Source organism: Rutilus rutilus (genome assembly GCF_951802725.1).
Source record: "Rutilus rutilus genome assembly, chromosome: 3".
Taxonomy (NCBI): Eukaryota; Metazoa; Chordata; class Actinopteri; order Cypriniformes; family Leuciscidae; genus Rutilus; species Rutilus rutilus.
In genome coordinates this window covers 44158005-44173380 of record NC_140211.1, presented here as the reverse complement: position 1 = coordinate 44173380, position 15376 = coordinate 44158005, and the positions used below count along the sequence as shown (strand labels likewise).

The window sequence follows — 15376 nt, the reverse complement described above, 5'->3', positions numbered from 1 at the left end:
TAATTTTTTTATATATAAATTACAAATTTTTCTTAAATATATACAAGCATGTGTGTGTATTGATATATACAAAATAATTATACACAGTACACACACATATATTATGTAAACACAAACTTTTATTTTGGATGCGATTAATCGCGATTAATCTTTTGACAGCCCTAATTTATTTATGTTTATATTGTATTACACTATTACAGTGGAAACACCTACTGATTATTTAATATTATTAGGGGCCAAGCATATATTCGTCATCTTCCACATTTGAGACTATGGCAACCCATAGAATTGTAACTTTTTAACTGTTAGGGATAGAAATTCTTTTTTCCTCTGATTTCTTGGCTCGAGACAACTCCTAGAACATTGCTCAGATCATCTTCAGACCAATGCCGACAAAAAGTTAAGAAATTGAACTTAATTAGTCAAGGCAACTGGTTCTCGAATAACGTGCAAACAAATTTGACGAAGAGCATGTCAAAGTGAATGTGAGGCTGTAATTCTGCACTGCTTTTAGTGTCCAAACTTGGTGTGTGCTATGACAACCATGACCTGAGGAGCAGATTTGGCAAAGTACCACCTCAGGAGATATGAAAAATAGATATTTTTGCAATAACTTCTGTAAGGTTTGGCCAAAAATCACATCTCTTTAGATTCAGTACAGCATACCAAGTCAAACGACATCCAATTTTCCTACAACCTACATTTTGTGCATCAACCATTTTGAATATGGTTTATGAACGTATTGGCGTATCGTTACGAAACTTGGTATGTGTCTTCGACATGATGCCTTGAGATACTCAAAAAGTTTCACGCATTAAACATTTTAATTACATTTCAAATAAATGCTAATAGCTTTTAATTTATTTTTCCTATTGTCACGTGACTGTTATCGGTATGACTCATGATGTAAGGAATATATCAAGACCAATGATACTAGGGCTGTCAATCTTCCTCTATAATACTATTCGAATTCCATTCCTTATTTTATTTAATATTCGAATAATATTCGAATATTAAATGCTCAAATTCATCCTATTATTAAAGGGATACTTCAGGATTTAGCATTAAGCTTTGTATTAGTAGAAAACCTGTAGTATTTTCGAATTACCATGCTTTCCACCCTCATATCCCCCTGAGAGGAGAGATTTGTGTATTTTTTGTCTGGAAAAAATCCTCCGATGACGCAAAAATCGTCATTTTGCGTCATCGGAGGATTTTCTGTCCTGAGGCTAAAGACTACAGCCAGTAGAAGGCGTTGTTCCGCATGTTTTCAGCCCGTCCATACAGGGTGGGATCTCACTCACAGAATGTACACACAGTCAGCCGTCTTTCTTTGGAAGCTAAGCTAGCAGGCTCTTGTTCTGTGGAGAAAGCTGAATAGTAGGAGAAAGCTGAGTAGTAGGAGAAAGCTGAGTAAGTAGGGGTTACCATCCTCCTTTTTCCTGACTTGTCCGGCGGGCGAGATCGTTCAAAATGTCCGGGATTCGGCTTTTGCTTTCTGCGGTCGCCATTCATTGTTTACATGCACACCTCTTGTTTCAATCTAACTGAATTCATTCCGATCGGTGAATCTGAATGTTGTGTTTACATGAACGCTAAACAAGTGATCGGTTGATGTGCGTTTTAACATTGCTAAGAAAATTCCCGCACCTCCGTTGCGAGACCGGCGCGTCTCAGTAATCACGCCACCGGCCTCGCGCCGTTCTCCCGCGGCCGTCAGTCTCGTCCTGCTCGCCACAGTAAACATGTTGAATGGCGACTGTAGAATGCAAAAGCCGAATCTCGGACATTTTGGGCGATCCCGAAATCCCAGGTAGACTCGTCACGGAGACTCACTGGTAGCCTAACCTTGCTTTAAACTTTTCAAACTCCTCCTAGACCGTTGATCCAATTTTTACCAAATTTGATTCAGATCATCTTCAGACCATGCCAGCAAAAAGTTATGGTATGGTGATACACCAAACCGTTATCGTTTATCTCATTAACTAATTTGATAGCCAAACGGAATCCTAGGCTGTATCTCTGCAATGGTTTGGGATATTGACACCAAACTTTGTGTGTGCCATTAGCCGCTTTTCCACCATTGGGCCAAACCTTTCTCGTTGCTTAACTGTTACATTCCGTGCCGATCCAGCGGTACAGATCCAGGTTAATTTTTCAATGTGGGGCTTATAACAGAGCTCTGTGCAATGTAATGCAAATGCGTCAGTTGTCGCCTTGGTAACGCAAGAGTTTACAGACATTTACATTTACATTTAGTCATTTAGCAGACGCTTTTATCCAAAGCGAGTCATCATGAAGAGGCAAAAACAACAACAACGCAAGAAGTGCTCAAAATACGAAGTTCAGGCATTATTCAGAGTAGCATTAAGCCCGATAAGTGAGGTTTTAACCCTCTGGGGACCAAAAACGCGCCCGCGCGTTTTGCTCGTTTTTTTTTTTTAGCAATGAAAAATAAACACAAAATGCTCTGTTAATTTTGATCTTTCATTTTCGTGTAATACATCAATCGATCCTGTTCAGTTTCTATTTTTTTTCTGTATACTCACAATAAAAATAAAGTGTTTTGCTTTTTGACAAATAAAGAAAAATTAACATGATGCTATTTCTGCCTTCTCTCTGTCAGTAAACTCCCATTTGAAACGCGTTCGAAAATGATCTATAACTCCGCGAAAATTCAGTCAAACAGGCAAACAGACCCACGGGCATAAAGCTTGAGATCGCAGCTTTTAAATGAAGTAATTTATATAAAAAACAAATATTATCAGCTTCTGTAATCTGTATAAAAAGAGAGCGACTCCAGTCGAGCTCATTACGAGCCATTCAAAAGTAATTTGACCACGCCCCGGAGAGCGCGTGCTATTCAAACGCAAATTCTGAGAACCATTTCAGTCTGTGAAACGCCCCCACATCAGCTGTAAACAAAGAGGCATAATATAGCCTACCTTATGGAGAAAAGTTTCCGTGCTGATATGAGGAGCAATATGAGGAGCAGATCCCGCTGAGGAGTGAGGTAGGCTAAGTTATCCTTTCTCAAGTGTTAATGTGGAATAACGTTATGGAATAACGTTAGGCCTATGTAAACAAAAAGATAAATCGCGTTTCTATAATATGAATCGCGTTTCTGTGAGATGAATGAAGGGTACATATTTGTAAAGACTGTTTAGCCTAAATATGAATCGCGTTTCTGTGAGATGAATGAAGGGTACATATTTGTAAAGACTGTTTAGCCTAAATATGAATCGCGCGTCTGTGTGTGAAAGAATAAACTGCTTTGCTATAGCCTACTGAGATGAGTAAAAATCGACTGAAATATGTTGAAATAAAATGTATTTGTATAAGCAACGTATTAAACTGCAAATTAACATTTATAGGCTATGCCCTAATATTTCATAAAAACAACGTTACAGTCAGGCGAAGTATGAAAGACAACATTTTGTTGACTAGATTTGGGTACAGTTTTTACTGTAGAATAGACTGTCACATCAAATAAGCTTTTCTGCTCATATATATATATATATATATATATATATATATATATATATATATATATATATATATATATATATATATATATAAAAAATACTATTTTGTCAAAAATAAAGTCATAGACTAAGATGTTCCAATGTTGGCTATATTCAAACTAATGAATACATATGATAAAATGTAGGCCTATAATCTTTTTTTTTTTTACAAAGAAAGAGTACTTTTTTGCAGAAATATTGCTGAAATTGTAATTATTGTTGTAATTGTAACCTTTTTAATAAAATAGCAAAACATATTTACAAGATAGATGTAAGCAAAATCTTAAATGGTCAATATAAGTCTTCTTCAAAATATATATTTTGTCCTTGCATTGTGGCTCAGTCAGTGTCACACCTGAATGAATGGCTAATTATGCAGAGTCATTATGCAGAGTGGGTGGTAACATTGTAATCTAAGGTGTAAACTACTCCTCCCCCTCGCATATTGGCTTTCCAAGCAAAACCTGTTTTACACCATTTAAATCAATGTATTTTTTTTTGTGAACGATAAAGCAAGACTATTTTCACATAATTTTGAAGCTAGAACTCGAAGAGACAACATCCATTAGTCAAAAGTCTTGTGGGCACATATTTTGCATGAGTTTTGTGGTCTTATTTCAGCAACTTTCATTTTAATTTTTTTAAATAACCACGCATAAACATTATTCTCTTAAAAATACAAACATCTACATACATGTTGCTCGCATATTATGGTAGGCCTGTTTGTGCTATATAGAGTGAATTTACACCTTTGCCATTAACATGTTTATAAATAACTGAAAAAAGCACAAATGTCAGAGCATGTCAGAACATCTCAAGGGCCCCAAAAACAGCTTGGTCCCCAGAGGGTTAAAGGGAAAGGTTTTATTTTTATTTATTTTTATTTTATTTTTTTATATGAAGTTAAGTGCTCACGGAAGAGATGGGTTTTCAGCTGTTTTTTGAATGTTGTCAGGGATTCTGCATTCCGGATGAGGGTGGGGAGAGTGTTCCACCAGCATGGAACTGTGAATGAGAATGTTCTGGAAAGTGATTTTGTGGCTTTCTGTGATGGAACCACGAGACGTCGCTCGTTGATCGATCGTAGGCGTCTGGTAGGGATGTAGGCTCGTAGGAGTGAGTGAAAGTAGGAGGGAGCTGAGCCTGTGATAGATCTGTAAGCAAGCGTCAATGCCTTGAACTTGATGCGAGCAGCGAGAGGTAGCCAGTGCAGAGAGATGAACAGAGGGGTGACGTGGGCCCTCTTGGGCTCGTTGAAGACAAGACGAGCTGCAGCATTCTGGATCATCTGTAGAGGTTTGGTTGCACATGCTGGAAGTCCGGCCAGAAGAGCATTGCAGTAGTCAAGCCTAGAAATGACCAGGGCCTGGACGAGAAGTTGTGTTGCGTGCTCAGTTAGGAAAGGCCTGATCTTCCTGATGTTGTGCAGCGCAAACCTGCATGATCGAGCTGTCTTTGAAATGTGATCTGTGAAGGTCAGCTGGTCATCAAACGTTACTCCCAGATTTCTGACCGACCTTGATGGGGTGATTGATGATGAATCTAGCTGGATGGTGAAGTCGTGCTGTAGAGATGGATTGGCAGGGAGGACGAGAAGCTCAGTCTTTGCCAGGTTGAGCTGCAGGTGATGTTCCTTCATCCATGTGGAGATGTCCGCCAGACAGCTTGAGACCCGTGCAGCTACTGTGGGATCATCTGGTTGAAATGAGAGGAAGAGCTGTGTGTCATCAGCATAGCAGTGGTAGGAAAAACCGTGTGCCTGTATGATGTGTCCCAGTGATGTAGTGTAGATGGAGAAGAGGAGGGGACCAAGAACTGAACCCTGGGGAACCCCTGTGGTCAGTTGATGTGCTCTGGATACCTCGCCTCTCCATGCGACCTTGAAGGACCTACCTGTGAGATAGGACTCAAACCAGTGGAGTGAAGTTCCTGTGATGCCCAGTGATGGACATAAGGACATAGGGATCTGATGGTTCACAGTGTCGAAGGCAGCAGACAGATCCAGGAGAATGAGGAGTGAAGATTTGGAAGTAGCTTTTGCAATCCGTAGGGCTTCTGTGACCGACAGTAATGCAGTCTCAGTTGAATGCCCTTTCTTGAAGCCAGATTGGTTGACATCCAGCTGGTTGTTTAGAGACAAGAAGGATGTTACTTGGTTGAAAACAGCTCTTTCAAGTGTTTTCGCAATGAATGGTAGGAGAGAGATAGGTCTGTAATTCTCTACAAATGATGTGTTAAGTGTTGTTTTTTTAAGCAGTGGAGTAACCCGAGCCTGCTTGAATGCTGTAGGGAAGGTGCCAGTATGGAGGGATGAGTTGATGATGTGTGTGAGTGCTGGTAGAAGTGTGGGAGAGATGGCTTGTGGAAGGTGTGAGGGGATGGGGTCTAGAGGGCAGGTGGTAGGATGACTGGAGAGGAGAAGTGTAGATACTTCTTCCTCGGTTAGCGGGGAAAAGGAGGACAGAGGGTTATTGGCTGTGGAAGGGGTCAGTCTGGGTTCCTGTGTGTGTGGAGCTGAGAATTGACTGCTGATAGTTGTTGTTTTGTTGGTGAAGAAGTTTGCAAAATCGTCGGCAGTTAAAGAGGAGGTGGGTGGTGGTGGTGGAGGTGGACAGAGGAGAGAGTTGAATGTCTTGAAGAGTAATCGTGTGTTGGAGGAGCTGTTGATCTTGTTGTGGAAGTATGAAGATTTTGCAGCATGAACATCAACAGAAAAGGACGAGAGGAGAGATTTATACATACTCAGGTCAGATGAGTCTTTTGATTTGCGCCATTTCCTCTCTGCTGCCCTGAGTTCGGTCCGGTGTTCACGAAGAACCTCAGATAACCAGGGATTAGAAGGAGTAGCGCGTGCTGGCCTGGAGGAGAGAGGGCAGATATTGTCTAGAGAAGAGGTTAGAGTGGAGCATAAGGTATCCGTTGCAGTATTCACATCCAGAGATGAGAATTGTGAGGGTGGGGGAAGAGAAGATGACACGGCAGAGGAAAGATGGGAGGGGGAAAGTGAGCGCAGGTTTCGCCTGAAGGTGACTGGTGGTGGGGTTGGTGGTGCAGGGGTAGCGAGTTGTAGACTGAAAGTAATGAGGAAATGATCTGAAACATGGAGAGGTCTCACCAAAATGTTGTCTGTGGTGCAGTTGCGTGTGTAAACCAGGTCCAGTTGGTTGCCTGATTTGTGAGTACCTGTGGTGATGTGTCGTTTGAGATCGAAAGAGGCTAGGAGAGAGGTGAAGTCTGTTGCATGTGGTTTTTCGAGATGAATGTTGAAGTCACCGAAGTGGGAAATGTGTTGAAACACATGTTGATTAGGGTGAACATTAAGATAAGAAGTGGAAAGGGAAAAGGAGATACTTAAGTGCCTTTCTGGTGTCCTTGCTCGGTGGAGTCGTGCAGGTAGAGTCGCTGGTCTTTACCCGAGTCGGTCTTCACACGAGGAGGCTGAACACGAGAGCTGAACGCTTCCGCTGACGCTTCCGCGACAGCGCGCAAATTACATAGATATAGATATAATGCTATCACCGCTTGAGTGAGGACAGCTGTCTCGGTCCGGCAATTAAGTCAAATAAAGCGAAAATGGGGCAAATCGAAACTGCTAGGAGCAAAGACTTAAGTGCAAATTAAACTGCAATAATAATTTTCACACGCGGCTGTTTCTTAATGTAGCAACGCGTCTAAATAAAATACAGAATTATGTGAAGTTAAAAATACAAAATAAGCAGAGAATCGAAGATAGGCTTACCTTGACTTAAACACAACACTGAAATAACAAGAGAACTCAGTATTCTAAAAAACCACTTGCGCGCTCTTGACGTGCGTCTTCTGCTGACCGCTGGTCCTATGAGATGTAAATGAAATATGAGATAAATGAGATAAATATGAGATAAATGACATATGAGATGTAAATGAAAATAGATGTAAATGATAAATGAATTCATAAATGTAAATGAAAATAGCGTTTAATTTTGTGATAGTTCACCCAAAAATGAAAATTCTGTCATCATTTACTCACCCTCAAGTTGTTCCAAACCTGTATGAGTTTCTTTGTTCTGCTGACAACATGAGGGTGAGTAAATGATGACAGAATTTTCATTTTTGGGTGAACTATCCCTTTAACTTGTGTCGCTTAGCCAGCTACAAAGAAACTGTTAGCCAGTCAACAGACAAGCAACCAATCCTGAGTGGCGATGTCACTACACACATTCTACCAACACGGTTCAGAATGGTTTCTTAACGGTTTGCAATCGTGCCATGCCGAACCAAGCTGAAGTAGAAATATAACTGGAACTTTTCCTTATCGTTCTTAGAACCATTTGGCCCAACAGTGTAAATGTGGTTATTGTCATCCCACACTGACCACGCCACATCAGTTTGGTGACAGCGCCACCTATTGTTAAAAGTCATAAGTAATTAAATCATATTAAAAGTGATTCTACTGTATTTATGATTTGTACCTGTTTTGGCTCAAATAATCTAAAACTGTCTTTAATTACTTATTGTAGTAGCTGTTGTGCTTGGTCCATTAATTGCTGCTTGCAGCTATATGTTGTTGTTATTCTCAGTGTATAGCAGGGAGATAGCAGCAATGTTTTAGCAGTTTCTTTAAAACTGTATACATGCATCCTAGTTTGGTTTAAGATTAATCTCTGTTGTCTTTCTTTTGATGATTAACAGAATGTGTTTGTCTTGCAGTGGTTACCTTATGGGTTAAAGCTGCAATATGGCATAATCCGCTGGAGAGATTAAAGAGAACATACAGAAAACCATTTCAGTGCCAAGGACTCAATCAAACGCTGATCAATTATTTCCACTGGCAGAAATCTCCTCCCTTATTGTTTTTTTTTTTTTTTTTTTTTTTTTGACACATGCAACTTGTCTAGTAGGACTCTTATTTTGCTAAATTTACTTCTCGACATTGCTGATAAAAACATCTTATCATATTTCTTTAAAGTCCAAAGGGTGGTCAGTATTATATTGATGCCCTTGAAAATCACTGTTGTGGTCAAGCTAAATCCATTTTGGAATATCTCATTTTACTGTAGACAGCCTGCTCTGTGAAAAAAAAAAAAAAAAAAAAAAAAAAAAACCTTGACTGTGGCTGTTTGATGTGCAGTTTTTTTCTATAATAAACAAATGTACTTCCCACAAAACTTTTCAAAGTTTGAATTATTTGATTTTTGTAAATTTCACTTTGTGAAATCAGTTTAGAAAAATGAAAAGATTATTTAAAATGGAAGCCTCTTTTAAAGTTTAAATATTTTTATTTATTTAATAGATTTACTTACATTGTCACCTTAGATGTTTTGATAACTTTCAAACACTAGAGAGCAGCACTGAATAGACTGAACTTTCTTTTTTTTTTATTGCAAGAAAAGAAACAGCACTGCATTTTGACTACACTAACATAAAATGAAAAGGAAAGAGAGAAAAAAAAGAAAAAACAATTACACCTCAACCAGTAAGAAAAATAGTATCATAATTCTTAAACTCATTGATAACAATAAGAACGTTTGAGAAAAGTTTCTTAAGAGATTTTACAATAAGGGAGATCTCAGCGATAAAGACATCAAATCTAGGCAATGTATTGAGAAGTTTGAGAAGAAAAGTTTTGCATGTAGCACAATTTCCAATCAAGTAAAACTTGTTGGTGAAATTTAGAGAGCGAAATCTGTAATATAGAAGGGGTGAAATTACATTTTAAAAGAAACTAAACCACCTAATATACTAAATATGGTATTGGGGATATAGTACCAAATTGAGTCATTACTACAAAGAACTTTTTTTTAACCAACTAATTTCAAAAGAGCTGATTAATTCCTTAAAATGTTCAACTTTCAGTCCACCCTCAGACCGTCTATTAGACAAAACACATTTCCTACCTTTGTGAGATCTGTTCTTCCAAATAAACTTCAATAACATTTTGTCAGTATCATCACAATTGTCACTAACAAATAAGGATAGAGAGGGATAAACACAACAGACAAACCCTCTGCTTTGGATACAAGATCTCTACCATAGATTGACAGGTCTCGTTGTAGCCAACAATTAAAGATTGTTCTAGTTTTCATTATTTTAGATGAAAAATTAAGTTGTTGGCAGACCAATCTATCTTAAGGAAAATCCTCAGGTATATGGTGTATCAATGGTTGTTGAGTATCATAAAGACAAAAAAAGTTTGCACTTTGATAAATTTAAATATAAACCTAAGGGCTTCAGAGAAAGATTTAAGGTAACACTTTATTTTGATAGTCCGTTTGTTGAGACTTTACTAGTTATTAGAAGCCATTCAGTAGCTTTTCAACAGTGCATCAGTTGACATTCAACAACACTGTTTCAACAGACAAGTAACATACGTTCAACTGACTGCCTATAGACTATAAGGTACAATTCAAGTGTGTGTTAATCTACAGATTTTACAAAAAAGTGTCTGTTGACTGTCAATATTATTTTGCAACAGGTTATTAACCAATTGTCGACTAACTTTCAATTGTCAACTAACTTTCTGTAGATTGAGTTCCAACAACTCAAGATCAATCTGTCAGTTAAAAGTCAACAGTCATGTCAGCATATGAAGTATATGATACTGTATATCCTACTCAAGGGGTCTCATATGCATCAAATTAATGATTATTTTAGCTGATTTAAAACTGTTTTTAAAAAATTGTTAACCATTTGTAGATAATCTGTTGATAGTCAACTAAAGATTAGATCTGTTGCTTGTCAACAAATAAATTGTTTATGATCAGTAGACTATTAATAGACATTATCCACTAAGTGTTAGTAGATACATTTTAGGACTATCTAATTAAAGTGAAAAACAGTTTATATCAGTAGAAAGTCTATAACCTATCAACAGATTGAAAAAACATACTTTTTTTTGTACGTTTGGATAGATGCTGAAACGTAGCCTATGATACAGACATGTCTGCAACGTAGAATTATTACGAATTCACAGCTACAAAACGTTTACGAATCATAAAGATATCTGTATCATTTCCCTTATACTGTTTTATAGATAAATGTAAGTTCCCTTAACCCTACTCCCAAACCTAAATATAAATTACTCATTTTATACAGAATATAAAAAGAATAAAACACTTTATGGACAGAGATGTGTAGGGAAATGCCAGTTTTATTAATAGCATTAAATATATATTTTGAGCCACTAACATTAATCCTACTCCTGCCCCTAAACCTACCCATAACCATTTCTTAAAAATATGCAGGCTAAAATTATGAAGAAAAACAACAGATGTGCAGTGTAATCATAATAATTTAATTTATTGCGCAAATGTAAATCGGTACCAAAAGTCGCTCAAATGACGATGTGTTGTAGTTCTCTCTGGCAGTATATAATAGTTTTGTATAAGGGACAGAGCAGAATTTAAGTTATTAATCCATGAAAATGTTAACCCAGCTTCCCTCTGCGTGAAGACGGCGCGCGCGCTTCTGCATTTCAACTGAAACACGGCATGCTGCAATCTGTGACGAAGCAGGCGAGAGCCAATGAGCGTTTGATATCACTGCCGTAAAACATGTCGTAACGCTTCTTGAGGGCGCAATTTTTGAATTTAAATTCATCACGAGCGCGGGATTTGACATTTACGGTCGCTGCTGAGAATGGAGATGGAGATAGCTGGATGTGGATGAAGGGCTGAATTTGGATCTGTTTCTTGCTTGCGTATGGATTATAAAGATTTGGATTACATCTAACGTTACGTTAGCTAATAAAAATTATGTATTTTGTTAATTTGTATTGTGTTTTGGTGTATTATGGTTATGGAGAAAACGCCTTTTGTGTCTCACCGTAACGTTAAATAAACTAAATGTTACAAAATGGTTAAACGATTAAAGAAGGTATTGTTAAGGGTTTAAACTATAGTCTTGTCTGTTAATCCTCCGAAGCGAGTTTGCAGCAGGAACAGAGATTATTTCTTAAATGAGTAGCCTAACTGTTATAACGTTAAACTGCATTTAATAAATGCGATTTTCTGTCAAACTTACTGTCATGAAAGGCTAAATGTATTAATTAATAATTATTGTTATTTGTTGTTTATAACTTTTGATCTTGGCGTCGGGCATTTGAAATGATGTAGAGTAGACTATTGAGAGTTTTTTCACATAATCAGATGGTTCAGATGTGATCGTGATATCCTAGTAAATAATGGGTTGTATTATTATTATTTTTTTATTATTTAATAAAAGTGATTTTTTTTTTCTCTGATGTGCTGGCCATAGTGTTTGTTCTACTTCAGTCAGGTTAGGTATGCAATCTGTTGATAGGTTATAGACTTTATACTGATATCAACTGTCTTTCACTTTAATTAGATAGTCCTAAAAGATATCTACTAACACTTAGTGGATAATGTCTATTAATAGTCAACTGATCATAAACAATATATTAATCTGTTGATAGGTTATAGACTTTCTACTGATATAAACTCTTTTTCACTTTAATTAGATAGTCCTAAAATATATCTACTAACGCTTAGTTGAGAATGTCTATTAATAGTCTACTGATCATAAACAATTTCTTTGTTCTTTGTTCTAAGCAAGCAACAAATAAGCAACTACATGTACCTTAGATGAGAAATTGACGTGGAAAAGTCATATATTGCATGTAAAAAATAAGATGGGAAAAAGCCTATTTATTTTGAATAAGGTTAAATACAGTTTACCGTATAATACAATGAAAATGTTATATTGTTCAATGATTTTGCCTTATTTAAACTATTGTGTAGAAATATGGGGAAATACATATCATAGCAACATTATGCCTTTATTTATTTCACAGAAAAGAGCCATTCGCATTATTTTCAAAGCAGGATATAGAGACCACACAAATCCACTCTTTATTAGGTCAGGATTATTAAAACTTAAAGACATTGTAGAATTACAAACTCTATTAGTGATGTTCAAAGCTAGAAGCAAAGCTCTTCCACATGACTTACAAGTTATTTGTTTTTACTTCTGAAGATGGAAATCACAGACGGCCGTATGACTTTAAACATCTAATAGCAAGAACAAACTTGAAACAAATGTGTTTGTCTGTTGCTGGAGTAAAAGCATGGAATTCTCTAAGGAAAGATATAAAAAGTTGCAAAAATATTTTGGAATTTAAAAGGAGTTATAAAAAGAAACAACTTGAATTATATCAAACTGAATTTTGATTTTGTTTGTATGTGATCATTGTAAAACGTTTAAACAAATATTAGATATGTTGGAGTTTGGGTGATGGTGGAGGGAATAATGCTAATGCCATCTACTATTTATGTTAATATATTTTGGGTGATGCTAATGTCATCTACTGTAAATGTTAATAAATTTTGGGTGATGGTGGAGGGAACAATGCTAATGCCATCTACTATTTATGTTTATAAAGGGGGCAGATAAATATAAGAATATTATTCTTCCATCTGCTCCTTTCTGATCATGGAAATGTAAAGGAAAACTCAAATGAATTGTATGTGCCTTGTACAAATAATGCATTTTCATGAAAGGAATAAAAGATGAATGAATGAATGTAATCTTTAGTTGACTATCAACAGATTATCTACAAATGGTTAAAACATTTTTAAAAACAGTTTTAAATCAGCTAAAATAATCATTAATTTGCTGACATGACTGTTGACTTTTAACTGACAGATTGATCTTGAGTTGTTGGTACTCAATCTACAGAAAGTTAGTTGACAATTGAAAGTTAGTCGACAATTGGTTAATAACCTGTTGCAAAAAAACATTGACAGTCAACAGGCACTTTTTCGTAAAATCTGTAGATTAACACTTGAATTGTACCTTATAGTCTATAGGCAGTCAGTTGAACGTATGCTACTTGTTTGTTGAAACAGTGTTGTTGATTGTCAAATGATGCACTGTTGACAAGCTACTGAATGGCTACTAATAAATAAAGTGTTACCAGATTTAATAATAGTGCGAATTTGACTTTGGTCTTTAAGAAATATCGGCCAGTTGAGATATTTTAAATTCTTTACCAGATGATGTAAATTCATTCTATATTAGAGATACCTTTTAAACTGGGATTTTGTTAAATATTAATTGATAACAATTCAAACAGCTAGAAGAAAAAGAAATGGGGAAATGGGGCAACCTCGGTGCACTCCTCTATCACAATTAAAGCGTTTAGTAATTTGAAAGCCAACCAAAACTGAGAAATTAATGTCATATAAAGCATTCTCACCATGTTGATTAAAGTACATCCAAAACCAAAAACGCTGAGATATTTAAGCAAAAAATGGCGTTCTAAAGAGTCAAATGCTTTATAAAAATCCAAAAACATTATAACAGCATCTGAATCCATATTCTTTGAATAATCAGTGAGATCCAGAAATAATCTTATATTGGAGCTATGTCTATTTTTCATAAATCCATGTTGTATTTCGCCAATTAGGCTATACCATTAAGGCCTGATTTTAAACGAACTGCAAATATTAAAGCAAGTGATTTATAATCAACATTTAACAGCGATATTGGTCTCCAGTTCTCAGTTAAAAGTGGGTCTTTATCGGTTTTGGGAATCAGAGTAATAAGACCTTGCTTCATTGTGGAAGTCATCTGTCCTTTTCTAATATGTTTTTTAAACAAACTAGGTTGCATTAAGACATCCCAAAAATGTAAATAAAATTCAACGGATAGACCGTCAGTGCCTGGAGATTTTCCTTGCTTCATAGATTTCAGTGCATCCTCAATTTCAACAATAGAGATATCAGAATCACAAACTTGCTTAAAATCCTCATTAATACCTGAAACCTTACCATGAATACTCAAAAGAAAATCATCACATTTTTCTTGAGAAAACTGAGAAGTATAAAAAAAATTGTAAAAGGAGTAGGCTATACAAAGGTTGAGATCATTCATGGATCTGTACATAAAACACCATTAATAGAATAGACTGAACTGGAATAAACAGTGCTGCATGGATGACATATTTTTGTAGGCCAAAACCCAGAAATGAGTTAGCATTTTAGCAGTACCGGTTTCATCATTCTGAAGTCAATGTTTTTGGTTAAATGCCTGAAAAAAGGTCTGAGGATAACACAAGCTCAAGATATTTTCACGTTTTATTCTACAACATGAAATACATCATTAATACCCCATTGTGATTATTATTATTATTATTATTATTATTTTTAGAGTTTTTACTTGTCTTAAAAGGCAGGTTGCTAACAATGGGCAAAAGGGGGAGTACAGAGGTTGTCAGGGCCATTAAATGTCATCATGCCGAACAGGTAAACTCATCTGATCACTAGCCTCTTTTATTTATTTATTTATTTTATTTTTTTGCAATAATTCAATGCCAATTGAAAAAAACCTATTGGGTTTTTGTCAAGGGAACCAGGGTGATGCTACCTTCTGGGTGGGCCTAGAAAAATATGTCACCACTGCAGCACTTTGGTTGCAAGCATCCTGATTGAAGACAGAATTGTACTTTGAAACAATGTTATCTGGGTCTCTGTATTTTTATTGAAATGGAAATGATTAATTTTTTAAGTTTAATCTTTTGATGAGATACCTAACAATAAACTGATGATTATTTTTCTAGATGCCATTTTAAATATTCTAAAAAGGATCTTTCATTCTACATTTTTCCCCTCCATGTTGCCTTTTATCTAGACTGAGGGTGTTTTCCACTGCATTACTATTCGACAGGAGTGATTCTCCAGCTGTTTTACTGTGGCAGACATCAGCAGAACCTGCTGAAGTGCGCATTTGTTCAGGTTTGCGTACAGTTGAACAGGCTGTTGTAAAACAAGCAGTGTTGAAGCAGTGCCTAATTTGGTGTAGATGCATTTAAACTATTATCTATAGTCTCTCCCACAAAACTAACCAGCTCCAGC

The 15376-nt window shown here is 36.4% G+C and overlaps 1 protein-coding gene across 2 annotated transcripts in view; it reads left to right on the top strand.

Annotated features, from left to right (window-relative positions):
• ostc (oligosaccharyltransferase complex subunit) overlaps positions 1-15376 on the top strand; it is a gene marked incomplete at its 3' end in the record, with an annotated part of 39681 nt that overhangs the window by 4495 nt on the left and 19810 nt on the right. Inside the window, exon 4 of one of the 2 annotated variants that reach the window (XM_084404119.1) lies at positions 8214-8668. The exons of the other annotated variant lie outside the window; for it this stretch is intronic. Within the exon in view, the coding sequence (XP_084260245.1) occupies positions 8214-8232 (19 nt within the window). Of the gene's footprint in view, positions 1-8213; positions 8669-15376 lie in introns of those variants that run through there. 2 annotated transcript variants of the gene reach the window in all.